The sequence below is a fragment of the Pelmatolapia mariae genome, linkage group LG1, assembly GCF_036321145.2.
Source record: "Pelmatolapia mariae isolate MD_Pm_ZW linkage group LG1, Pm_UMD_F_2, whole genome shotgun sequence".
Lineage (NCBI taxonomy): Eukaryota > Metazoa > Chordata > Actinopteri > Cichliformes > Cichlidae > Pelmatolapia > Pelmatolapia mariae.
Genome location: NC_086227.1, coordinates 35,655,860 through 35,669,533, shown reverse-complemented (window position 1 = coordinate 35,669,533; position 13,674 = coordinate 35,655,860). Strand labels below are relative to the sequence as shown.

General features: G+C 39.0%; 1 protein-coding gene across 3 annotated transcripts in view; it reads right to left on the bottom strand.

The window, feature by feature from the left end:
* Positions 1–598: 598 nt before the first annotated feature.
* The window catches only part of phkb (phosphorylase kinase, beta), a 103,289-nt gene continuing 90,213 nt past the window's right edge, over positions 599–13,674 (bottom strand). For 2 of the 3 annotated variants that reach the window (XM_063480192.1, XM_063480210.1), the window contains 12 exons: positions 13,452–13,542; positions 10,677–10,735; positions 10,320–10,482; positions 9,857–9,938; positions 9,566–9,623; positions 6,809–6,899; positions 5,409–5,614; positions 4,572–4,706; positions 4,059–4,188; positions 2,864–2,971; positions 2,552–2,692; positions 599–2,189 (listed from right to left, as the gene is read on the bottom strand). In XM_063480192.1, the coding sequence (XP_063336262.1) occupies positions 2,052–2,189; positions 2,552–2,692; positions 2,864–2,971; positions 4,059–4,188; positions 4,572–4,706; positions 5,409–5,614; positions 6,809–6,899; positions 9,566–9,623; positions 9,857–9,938; positions 10,320–10,482; positions 10,677–10,735; positions 13,452–13,542 (1,402 nt within the window). In that variant the 3' untranslated portion in view covers positions 599–2,051. Of the gene's footprint in view, positions 2,190–2,551; positions 2,693–2,863; positions 2,972–4,058; positions 4,189–4,571; positions 4,707–5,408; positions 5,615–6,808; positions 6,900–9,142; positions 9,234–9,565; positions 9,624–9,856; positions 9,939–10,319; positions 10,483–10,676; positions 10,736–13,451; positions 13,543–13,674 lie in introns of all 3 variants that reach the window. The other variant, XM_063480201.1, reaches the window with a different exon arrangement.

Below are 13,674 nucleotides of genomic sequence, written 5' to 3'. Positions count from 1 at the left end.
GAGCGGCGTTCCCTGGTGTTTGAAAGGAGATCTCCTTTCTCAATGAAAGCACGACTCTTTATCATACATCCTAAAGTGTTTAACTAATTGGGAAGAAATTAAAAGCCTTCTTGAGGTTACTTGTTTAAATTAAATGCTTAGGGATTCCTTTTGGATTTTCCTTGATGTGGAAAACATTCATTCAACAAGACAGGCAAGAGCTCTTCTCACCAGCGTGCGAGTTGACTTGAATATATCGAGTATGAGGCAGAGCTCATTTATCTTCTCTGGCTTTTTCCACCCTGTCTGCCTGTCAGTCAGTGTTGCAAGACAGCAGCTCACGCAGACTCAGTGCTGAGATGCAGATTGATAAGGGGTTCAGTCAACACGAGGGGGTGTAACTGGTAGGATGCAGTACAATGCCAAACACACCCCCTCGGGGATATCAGTTACACTCCATTTCTGCTGCAGTTTTATAAGAAACATGAGATTATAGCTCCATGTAAAGTAATTATATATTTAGAATCAAATGGTTGCAAAGTGACATTTGGCCTATTTATTCATTCACAAGCACAATTTACAAAGCTGACAGGAAGTCACACAGAGAAAAATGTTTGTAGTTTTTGTGATAACTTTATTCTTTCAAACCACAGTTTGGAGTTAAAAATACTCCTTTTGAATGACAGAGGCAAAGAACACATACCGACACACTCAAACAGACTATGATGAGGTTGGGCAGATTCATCACAGTGATGATATTCAAAGAGGCACGCTTTAAAATAAGTCAAAGTGGGCCTTATCATTTCTAGTTAAGGATGGCAGAAATCTTTTCTGTTTCCCACGTTTAACAAAACATGAGTTTCTAAGGGAGGCTCAGTCCCCGGACTTTGGATGAGCAGTACTCATTGTCAAAAAGAGGACTATTGTGGGGAACAAAGGCCTCTGAAAAGCTCTGTTTTGTGACCTGTAACACTGAGAGAAACCCTTACAATTGTTATGCTAACAGTACCTATTGTCATGCGTATTCTCTGCATGCACAAAAATAAGAGGACACAGAGTTCCTTTAAGAGTACAGCAAACACCTAACTTTGACATGTTCGTATTTTGAATTCTACATTTCTAAATTTTATTTAATTCACTAAATTAAAAAGAAAGACATTTTAGAATGTGTGCACACATTTCTAATGTTTTTCTAATGCCAAAGAGCCAGAGCCAGCCTGTTAACAAGGCCATGCTGCATTTTGATCGAGACTGCTACATTTTGGATGAACCATATATGAAATAAAGACAGAAGTTACTGCCCTCTGCTTTGCATGATAAGTCACATGATGTCCAGGGAATCAAATTCACCAGTGTAAGAACCACCTTTCTCCTGATATAGTATGACCTTGAAACTTCTATGTAACATCTACAAGTTATTGCTGGTGAGCTACAATGTATAGCACAGCTGTTACTTAGCACAGCTCACTGGAGTATTACTTCTGAAATAGCTGACAGCTAGAATGCACAGAATTTAAAACCAATTTCTCAGCACCAACAACAAAAATCATAAAGCAATAGTTCAACAAACAGTTCAAGCTTTGTGATGAACAATTTCTCTCTTGCAGACCAGAACGTAGATGCCGCTGAGTTAAGCTAAGTCTCCTGGATGTACAGTATATGAATTGCAAAAGAAAGTGCAGATATGCTAATCAAAAACATTCAGATAGCAGGGAAAAGAGCTAGCTAGTTGTGTGGTGACATTAGCTAGTTATGAGTAAAATGTAAAGATATAAGATAAATAGTCTCTGGATAAACACTTCTGTTCTGGACAATTAACACACAAATTTGTATCGCTAAAACAAAGAGAACACATGATCTACTTTAGAATTATCCCTAATGATTACAATTTTATTTTTATAGCTATTTTTATTTCCTGGAGCAAACTGCAGACATGCTAATCTCTGAAAAAAATAGCTTGCTAAAGTGGTATTGCTGAAGTTAGGGTCATGCATATAATGCATTATAATGCATATCAAGAATGGGGGACAGTCCACTGTGTTCAACTGGTATTGGGCTAAAAAGCTCATAATTTAACTAACAGTGCATGGGTCATCCTTGCAGGGCTTAACATCCCCCTGCAGCAACTGGATCATAACAGCCTTGGTCAAGTAGCTGGAGGTGCCTCTCTTTCCCACTGGTGGTGTGTTGTAGAATTCTTCCATGTCATCCTGAGACAAGTAAAGTCAGGGTCAGATGATAAAATATGTCTTTAAAAAGTACCTAAACCAACGAGTCTGCAAGTACGAAGAGGCTGTTCATGAATTAGATGCCATAAAGGAGGAAAAAAAGCAACAGGATTAAATCTGACAAATGTAATAAGACTCTAATGAATTGGAAAATGTCAGTCTTAACCCTTCAACAATTTAATTAAATTAAACCTGCCTTAATATAACTGGAACAGAAGATAAAAGATTTTAGAGGATCAATTTAAGAAGGTGATGTTACAATTTTGTGGTAGACACTAAGGTCACGTTTAAAGAGGGGAAAAAAAGTATAATACAGGTCACCCTTTAAGGTTGAGACACATTACCTGTTTCTCCATTCCTTCAAAGCGGCTGCGATCTCTCTGGAAATCGCTGAAGGCTTCCTTCACCAGATTGTCCAGATCCACCTTTTCACTGAACTCCAACTCCGGGTTCCTCTCCAGCACTATGGACACCACCATCAGCAACTATGGGCAACCGGAGCGAGGGCAAGAAGTTAATATTAACAACAATGAAGAAAGTCTCAAAATTACTGAAATCTAATCATTGTAAACCACAGGAACAGTCGATACCAGGATGAGTAAAATCCTTCAATACTTTAATTCTATTTGTTGGTGCTGATGAACGGGCTCGTTTACCTCCACTATTATTTGTCTGTATTCAGGCAGAACAATGTTCTTCAGCGTGTCCTCCACCAGTAGGGAGAAATTCATTTCATACATGGTCATGTCAGACAACGTGGGTTGCTGCAAAGAGATGAGGATATAGGAGATGAGATAAATGTGATTAATGGGAGAAAAAAAAATTTAATTGAACATGCCTTTGCATGTTTGCGACCAGCAAAATATGGTCATGCTGCAGTGCTACAGTTTGAGTGCAAAAGTTTGTGTTGTTTGCTAAAGCTTTACTCTTCCATGTATTTCAACAAATTAAGCTAGAAACACTTCACAATAACATGAACCTGTTGTATTTTAAATAATGTTAAAACACTGTGAGCAGAAATAGCTAATCAAGTCACACTAAGTGAATCTACTGACCAAACAACCAGCAGTTATAAATAATTCTTCACAGAAAATCTGTGAATGACTCCAAAAGTCCAGACATCACCATATTTATGAAGGTTCTAGTCCATAATTACTGATGGCAGTGCTAATTCACATTTCATTAAGTATGCATGGGAACTGCATGGATTCTGCTTGTGTACAGACTTTACAGGTCTTTACTCCCAAACAAGCAGCAGCTAAAGGTGGCTGCAATAAAATGCCTGCCATAAAATTTCTGCCAATGCATCTCAGGGGAGCAAACTCCATATCTGGTGGTGTCTACGTGCTTTAGATTTCAGGCCACAGTGGAGCCAAAGGGCTATCACCAGCAGTGAAGCCTGTTAGGAGGCAAGGCACATTTTCACAAATGGAGTAAAAACTAGTAACTACTACTTGTCAAGCAGAACATTTGTGCAGAAAGCCGTCTTCATTTCCATTGTTTCCACATTTTAGCAAAGCAACTATCCATGTGGCGGTCATATGAGCATTATCGAGACTTTAAAAGTAGTTTACCAACTTTACCAACAGTTAAAGTTGGTTTAGTCAATTAAAGGTTTCATTAAAAGGCTTATGCACAAGTACTTATTCTGTATTTCTTCATGGGAGTCATGCCTGCATATGCAAATGATATTAATGATTTACCCAAAAAGAATTTCTGGCCTACAGCAATTTTCCATGCAGATTAAAAAAAAAAAAAGTGGTTCTTTTACAGCACACAACACACAGTGTCATCATTAATCAGCATGGGTCAGAGTAATTATCTAGCAGCAAAGTGGGGGTAGGCGGGTACCTGTGGGAGGTGGTTCCCAGCTACCACAATACCATTTGGGGTCCTCTCCAGGATCTGCCACACACGATCATAAAAGCCCAAAGGGGTCCTGTTCAGAGAGCCATCGATTTGACGCCTGTTCAGCCAAGACCTGAGGCGAAACGAGGAAGAAACTGCTGAACACATCTTAGTAAAAGGCAAAATGTGAGGATGGCAGCCTTTGTGCCAAAGGAAAATTGTCTGTGAGCTGGTGTGTATTAGATCAGATTAGATAAGATAAGATTTTAATAATTGCCAAGGGGAAATTGGGTTGTGGCAGCCGCAGATAATAAGATATGAATGTAGACAAGAAAGAAGATAAAATAATTAAAGTCAAAAAGATTATACAAAAAGTAGAGGCATTAAGATAAAGACACAGCATCTTCAAAGGCAGATCTGTGAGTTAAATGTAAGGAGAAAGCATGGATAACGCTCTTGATAAAGTGCGATAATGTGTGTTTGTGCATGCGTGTGTGAGTGAAAGAGAGAGAATACCTGCCAGTGTGCTGCGGCTGCAGCACGTCCAGCAGAAGCTGCTTGATGTCGCTGGGGGAGAGCTGGTAGATGTCCTGGGGTGGCATGTCTCCTGCCACGATCTTCAGTTCATGTTTCATAGCCTGGACAATCCATCTGGAAGTCCACATAATATACACGTGCTGTTATCAACAGTGGCACTGAGCCCTGCACAGCTGATATTGATATGGTCACTTAGGGATAAATTCACACTTTTATAATTGTTAAAATAAGTTCTAATCCATCACTGTTTAGTGTAACTGCAGACAATAGTTAAGTGCACAGGTAAACAATTGCCTTTTTAGCCTGCTGTGATTACACCTTCACAGGGTTTTATTCATGCTCACATACAGGATACAGATGATTCAAAGGTTAAAAAAACCAAAAAAACAAGGATGAAGTCAATTCTGCCACAGCTACATGTGCTTTTTCATTTTAATGAGCTGGAAAACAACGCATAATTTCTGACTGTGCCCCTTGTGAGAGGCCATTTTTTACAGCTTGCTTAACTTATTTACAATGCCACCTTCTTGTGCTCTCCAGTGTTTTTGTAAAGCATTTATATGTCACAGCCTTGGTCTGAGAAATAATGGATAAGTCCAAAAATAACTAATATTAGGTAATTTCTTGATCAAACGTGTCACCTTGTGCTGCTATTACTGTTTTGATTAGCTAACATGAGGGCTTCTTTCTATAGTTTGTACTAGAATGAACAGCAGGGAGGGAAGAATTACAGCTGCCCCATCCTGCTCAAATTCATCTAGCTTCACTAAATACACTTGGGTTGCCTGGACACCAGTGAACAGGACGTTGTCCTACCCGACTCTGATCTTAATCATGCCACTGAACAGCTCAGGGTTGTTGGAGATAATCCATCCGATGTGGATGACCAGCTCTTGCTGCAGAACAGCCTCCCGCTCCCCACCATAAGGGGAGCATTTGCTGTAGATGATGCCCTGGATCACCCCTGGAGACAGTGGGTTAGAGATCACCTCTTCCTCGTGTCCGAATAGACCAAGGGTCACCTGGTAATCACAGGAAACACCACAGACACATACATATGTACACACAGACACACACAGACGGTAAAACAAGCAAACATCACACAAGTATGGTTAGAAAGTTTTGCAGTCCGGCAAATCTGCAAAAGTGTGTATGTGCAGAGGCGAGCATGAGCGCAGTACTATCCTAAGGTGTAATTCTTACAAGTATCCTTTTTCCATCAATCTAAAATTGGCCTCCTCTCTCAGAGTCACATAAAAGTGAGTAGGAAAAAATTACAGATCTCAAGATTCCACTTTTGTATTTGTTTCTTCTGAAGTCATCTCAAGAAAATTACACCTCAAGAGTCTAACTGATGAGAGGACACGCTTTTATTCTCGTCTTCAGCTGATGAAATCTAGCACTGAGATGTATCTTTCATCTATACATCTAAATGGATTCGAACTGAGTACAAAGAAGACAAGCTGGAAATAAAGTTTGGGTACAGCCGAGTTTAAATTCAAGGGGAATGCTTTGTTGGATTTCAATAACGACGAGAAATTTAATCAAAACTCGAGTCAGAATTGACTTAAATGGGGTGGTGCCTCTTATTTTTTCCAACTGAGCTGTTATTGTAAGCAGAGGAACACAGGCGTCTCAAATTTTAAATCAGCTTTTCCAATCATGTTGAGAGGAGCATTCCCTCCGGTAGGCAATCTATATGCAGATTCACACCTTGAGCTACTTGAGCATAATGAAATGCCTAAAACTGCTCAGAAGGGTAAAAATGAGGCAAGATAACTGACACTCTTGAGAGGAGGCTAATCTCTGAATAACACTTGACAGGAAATGATGCGCCGAAACTCATCCAGCGTGAGGGAGTGGCATCAGGCAAATTCACGGGTCACAATATATCAATTGGCATATGGAGTGTGTCTAGACAAGGTGCAGATTCGGATTCTATGGTAGTCACACCAGCAGCGCTACTATAACTACAGCTTATATGGACACACAATGGAGGCGAGCTGTGATGATTGATATAAGCATGCAGCTGGCCTAAGCAACTCCCACAGGACGACAGCTTGAGGAGCTTTAAACCAAATATTTCCACTTTATTTTTTTTCCTAATCAGTGAACATTAAAATTATTATCCCAACATGCCACCAACATTTTTTTCAGACATAATTTGCAGAAAGGATTGTCACTAATCAGGCCCTGCAGTCTGTGTGTCCACTTACCTGCTTGCCATGCACTAAAACACTAGTAATACTGGGGGCAAGGCTGTCCACTAGCTTAGATAACAGACTGGCAGCAAGACGGACAACAGACCTAGTGGGCGAAAAGACACAAGAACATTCTTTACACCACGACAGATAATGACTAACAGCTAAGACTGCAGCCTCATTTAATTAAAGTTTAAAAAAATAAATTTATAATCGTTGCAATTCTTCCAATATTTGATTAAATACTCTTTAAAGTATTAAATCAGAATCAGAATCAGAATCGCGTTTATTGGCCATGTATATGCACAGACACATACAAGGAATTTGGTTCCGGTAGATGGTGACTCTCAAGCACAGCAATGTATATTTCAACAATGTAAGCAACACAATTCACCCACACACACCCACACACACGCGTGTGGATATATACAGCTACACATGCATACACATACATACACAAGCTATGTAAACCAACCATAAATAACCAATCTAAATCTAAAAGTCCAACCTAAAAGTCAAACACATGACTAGAAAATGTGTCCCTATAAATACCATCTAAAAGTTTGTCATCTCCTAAAATATTTTAATGTTCACTAATTTCTGATCGCATTGTTCAGGATTCAGCGCGACCTTCAAACTGCCTCCTCGGGCCTGCAGGAATCCTATGAGGAAAAAATCAGCACACAAACTGTGGCTATCTTCACATGGTAGCCCACAACCAAGCCTGCTATCGACACACATCCACAACACAGAAGCAGGGAACACATGGAATACTTTGATTAATGGGGGGCATGGATATAATCAGCTGAAAAACAACCTCCTCTTATTATATGCTGCGAATATCTTTTTGTGTGTGTTTCTGTGTGAAAGCATGTGTGTGTGTGTATCTGTAGAGTTATTCAGTGCTTAAACCTGCAGAAATACAAAGGCACATCTTGAATACAATGAATAAAAAAGGTAACAAAGCTTTAACATTTAGAAGGCATGATGTGGTGTCAATCCACCGATGCTTTGTTGGGGAACCTATTTCAAGCTTCACTTCCTGGCCCATGTTAGGTAAATGAGAAAGTAAATTGAACTGAGTATTGATGCCATTTGCCAGCAAGCTGAAAACCTGCCTGCAGGCAATTTTTTTTTTTAACTTGACAGCATAATCAAATTTCTTTATGCTAAAATCCTATTAATTAACAAAAAACAGCATACAATAAAAGTTGTCATTTCAGTCAACCTGATACAAAATCAAATAAAAACACTGAGGGGAACAAAAGCTCACAAGCTGTGACAACCATTTGTAGTATTTGGTCAGTTTTTTGTGAAACAGGCCAGCGGTACACCACAAACAAAAAGGAATTTTGGCAGTTTTATAGACAAAGATCAAAAAGAGAAATGCAGAGATTTCTTGACAACATAAAACACTGTACCCTGATTTGATGTTTTCATTTACCCATATCATTGCCTTAGAAGACCCATATATTATTTCAAAAACAAGGTCCCATATTACTGAATGCCTTCTGTGCGTCTGTTGTGCGAGATCTAACAATAGACAGAGTAAAGGGCAGTCAATTTGGCTCAGTTATGTATTTCACAAATTCTATGCCACATTTGTTCTAATATTACATTATGTGTGTTGCCGGCTCCCACAGTAGCTATGAAGCACTTTCATCTAGCAAACAAATAAATTGGACCGGTGGCTACAAGTCAAATTCTGTTTCATTTGCAGTATACAGCCAGCCTTAGAGAAACATGTGATGCTAAAAAATAAATTATATATGTATATCAAAACAGCAGAAGTGAAGGGCGAGCCACTGTGATGGTTAATGGAGAGAGAAAGCCTGTACAGATCTGTGTCAAGGCGGCTGCTAGCTTGGCAAAGCTGCCTCATCCAAACTGACGACTGTGTGAGAGTTAGCCATGTTCTATATTTCTAACCCCAGTGGTTTCACTAGGAATACGTTTATCTCCTTGATATGCTAAGATATTAGCCTATTAGTGTTTTTCCAACACCTGCTAGTCAATTAAATAACACTAAGATGCTAAATCTTATACTTTTAAACACATCTCTAATAGCTAGATAACTCTAGGGGCATTAAGTGGCCACTGCTTATGTTCACATATTGTAAGCATTGTATAAATTTTATGCATATTTATTGAACTTGTTTAAAAAAGAATGAACTCCAAATTCAGTTTAATGTTTTCTTTCACACCTCTAAATAACCTGCCTAAGAAGAATCCAAACTGTGGATGGGCTGAACCTCACACAGCTCTAGGAAAGCTTTTCTGACAGCAAGCTAGCCAACTAACTGGTGCTACTCATGCAGGGACTTGACTCCATCTCTGCCTGAACATTACCTGTTTCCCATGCACCAGAATTGTGGTGATGTGAGGAGCTATAGAGCTGGCAAACTTCTTGGTAATAGCTGCAGCATGGCGCACTGCCAGCCTACAGTTCAGCCAGATTAAATGACAGTTATTTTGAAGTGTTTATGAAGATTACACAACAGGTCTGTAGACGAGCAACTGCTTAAAAGAACCCTTGCAAAAATACAGAGAAAAATCCTCATATAGTTCACATCTCATTAAATTTTCAAACTCCATTCCAAGTTCTTTTATTACACACACAAAGAATGTTAGCAAAGGCAAAAATCGAAAATCAAATCTGGACAAATATAATGTAATCCAAAGAAATGTAGGAACAGAAGGCTGAATTGCTGCAAAAAGGTCTATGAACAGATTTTAATCGTGCGTGTGTGTGCGTGTGTGAGAATATCAGACCAAAGTTTTCGGCTGCCAGCTCTTCTGTAGATTCTCTCCAATTCTTCCATCATGTTCTCTATAATTGCAACAAAACGTTCAGACATTAAAAAAAAACTTCAAAGAGAAATAGAGTTTATTTAAATTAATACGATATAACTGATGAATGCATCAATTTTTTAAGGTAGAAAACAGTTTAGATAATGTCAGGCAAAACTGGGAAGTGGAAATTCCTCGATTTAAACAGATTTGCTGTTAATTTGTGAAAGTACAGCTTTTAGTTGCTCTCTAGCTCACAATGCGAGTGCTTACCATCTTTGGCAAGGAAGTCAGGTCCTTCTCTCCTCAGAAGGATGCTAGCAAGCTGAGCCTGACTTGCCAAGCAGTCACAGTCCTTTACAATGATACACATACAGATGAAAGGGATGATGAGCCTTCCATACAAAAACAGTATAGTTAAACATTTCAGCCAAGATCATTTCTGTTTGACAGTAGGGCTCTGTTTTGGGAAAGCAGAGGAAAAGACCCCGGGGGGAACAAAGCTGAGCATGCATCAGTGACAACAGGCACGACACTGATTAAGTCAGACATGGCATAAAAGGAAGAGCTGGAGGGGCTTCTGCCAGTCTTGGTAATGCTGTTCGGATAAAAGATTACCATTTAATCAGCAGCTATAGCTACAACAGTGAGGAAAAGTTTATGCCCTGCCCATTTAATCACAGTTCTCTTTAGTTAAGAGAATATGTTATTTTTGGGTACTTTTTGAACAACTCACATGGAACTTCTGAATGATCTCATTGGTGGACTTGTTCTGCCACTCCTCCACATTGATCTCAGGCTGCTGCTCCAGGTCAGAGACGTTGGGCGTGCTTGTTTGTCTCTTCACCTTGGAGTGCTTAGGCAGCTCCAGTTCCTCGAAGCTTTTAAACTCTGGGATCCTGTTCACACACACACACGCACACACAGATACATACAAATTATATTTTTTGTGTTATCTGCAGCTTTGCTTTCACATTTAAAGCAGTAAATGAAACTAAAGCTGGTATCATTTAGACAACTTGATTTATGCAGTAATTATGGCAAAAACACTGACATCTGTCAAAGGGAGCATAAACACTAGAGGGGCTCTTACTCTGCTTCGTTGACACGCAGGAAGTCCAGTTGCTCCACAAATGCCCCAGATATCAGGGTCTAAATGATTGATAAGGAAAGTGCACATCAAAGAAATTGTCAAGTGACTTTTTTTTTTTTTTGTGAATTTAGCATTCAAGAGATTCTGCAGTACTGCACTGACAAAGTACTTCTAAAAGCCTACTCAGGAGCTGCGTAGATCCCAGAGGGGAAGTTTGTCGGGTGACTCGGTTTACAAAACAACTGTTTAAATAATGCAGTTTGTACCAGATAACAAATGGAGTAGTAAGGTGTGAACTAAGTTCATGCTTACAAATTTTACAAATGTGTACTGTTGCAGTGACAAGTGAGTGCCTTACACGGTAATGCGATGATAAAAGTTTGAGCATTTTAAAAGCATAGCTGTGTAGGAGTGCAGTTCGGTTTGCCTTTCTCCTGTGGTCTAAATGTGATATTAGCCATTCCAACTGAAGTTAACTCCAAAACAAAAATAAGAGGCGTAGGAGAGGAGCAATCCTGCTCCCCATAACAATGAGATGATGAAGAGCAAACGTTTCAAAGCTGTAGGAGTTAGCTGTGTTGTGAATGGCAAATAGGCAAAGAGAAGGAAAAACTTGAAAGCAAAAAAAGAAAAAGAAAGGATCATATGAGGAAGTCTCTGCTGAACACCACAAACACACTGGAAGTGAAGTGCAAGTTAGAAAACTGTCATAAACTTTACAAAGTTACCAGTGTGCAAATAATCCTGGTTCTACCTTGGCCTAATTTTCTGGGTTTTTGGAATCTTGAATACTGTGTTCAAAATCATTCAATGTAGACATATTTGAACCAAGCAGTTAAAACTGAGGATGAACTACAGGTTAGCTTTAAGGTTAACTGTAAATTTGGAAATAGTCCTACGAAGATTTCAATGATGCACCAAATTGAGATATAATATGGATAAGGCACCAGCAAAATAAAGCAGTTTTTTTCTATCCCTTTATAACAATCACACATACACATTTGCACTTTGACGGATGCATCAAGGCTAATTAAGCATTCACTATCTCGTCCAATGACACCAGGGGTTGGACCAATAACCATCCAATTAGTGGCCAAGCTGCTCTACCTCCTGAGCTACCAGAAGTACTCAAAATCTAGCAAATAAGAAAAAATATAATCTGATTTTACTTTAAATATGCTTTATGGTCCTGACTCTTCTTCGGATTGTAGGCACTGCAACATCTACTGAACACTGACTAATGAACCATATAGGCAGAGGTTATTTCATAGCATTTGTAACACTTGTTTCATCCATTTCATCATGCCAATAAGCCACATTTATTTATTCATTTATTCACTTAGACTTAATTTTATTTACCTCTGAGTAGGTCAAAACCTACACAGAAGGAAAAGACTTGTCATCTATAAATATAACATTTAATTCCATGTTGTCATCCAAATTCAGGCCATAAAAAACCTTCACTCACACAGTCCCAGTCACCTTTTTTAACATTCAGAGCTCAAAGCAGCTTTAGCCTTCTCAAGCCAACAATGATAGTTTTCATACTGAATTTCACAGACCAAGGTCACACACAGATGAACACTGGTGCTGCTATTAAAATAAAGGGGAACACCAGCTTAAAGGCTGATACATTTTTGTTTGTACCATAAGGCAGAGGGGAAGCCCTGGACAACTATTTATTATTAAAACAGTTGTTATATTACACCAGTGCATTTATTTTAGAGTTTATTTGCAATATCTGCTGAGCTAAAAGAAGGGAGCAGCCTGTATACTTCTGTCTCTACAGCTGCTTTTATAAAGGCCCCCACAATAAGCAAACAATCAAAAGTGGAGTAAAAGTAGTGGTGATATTGATTCTGTGCTTGCTTGGAAATGTAAGAATATGTGAATCTAAGAGCATGATTGATCAGTTAAATGTATGATTGACCCATTTTGATGATCACACAAGAAAGAGAGGTTCTAGTTGTAGATATGAAATATATTCAACGTGATCAACACATAAGAAGAACCAAACCTAACCAAATACATGCCCAGTGGCCTCTCTTACGTATTCAGATATAATCCTATGAAATAAAATCATAATAAAGTCAAGCTATCAACTGCAATAGCATTTTATGTTCACTGGTGTCTAGCACTAAATCTACCATCCTGTTTCAGTATCATGTCAGCTTATGATGTGGTGCTGTTGCTGTCCATTTTTGTTACATTTCATATTTTGACAAGAATTATTTTGAATAACTACAAAATGCAGTCGAAGCAATTAAATTAAACTAGATGGTAGCTACTATCTCAGTGTCAAAGAAACCTGCTATCACATTGCTTTTGCTGTTTCACACATAAAATTCAGGCCATGTTGGAAAAACATTTCAGGTCATTGTTCACAGTGCCTCAAGTGGACATAGTCCATTTCAGGTTTCAAGTGGAAAGACTCCATTTGGTTTAGGCGAGCAAGCTACCTGATTAGTGTGTGCAGGATGCAGAACACACGATACCCACTGGCCCCACTGTGAATTCACCAGACAGTTACCTGCTATAGTCTCTAATGGGCACAGACAGAGATCGCCCTCGCTTTGCAGTGAGAGTTGCCAGGATTAAATCTGTTTGATCTAACTGGATCCAACTACTGTAGAAAGCTTCGGTGCTGCAGGTCATGTTCAACTTTTGTGTGGGTTTTTTCATTTAGTTGACCAGTGTGATTGTTTAAGTGTTGATTAAAGCATATCTTTGACATTTGCACTGCAAACACAAACATAACTAACCGGATCCACAAACCTGAAGTCTGTCAACATGAACTTTGACTTCTCCGATGCTGCCCTTCTTGAATGAGGCCAGCATGTCCAAGACTGGGTTAAAGCGGCTTCCTCTGATGAGACAGAAGTTAAAATGTTGTGATAAGCTCTCTCTCCTTTCATCACAAGTATCATTGATTTTATTCCAGACATAATATCTGTATTAAACACACTAATAGTATGCAATAAGCACAACTGAAGCTTTA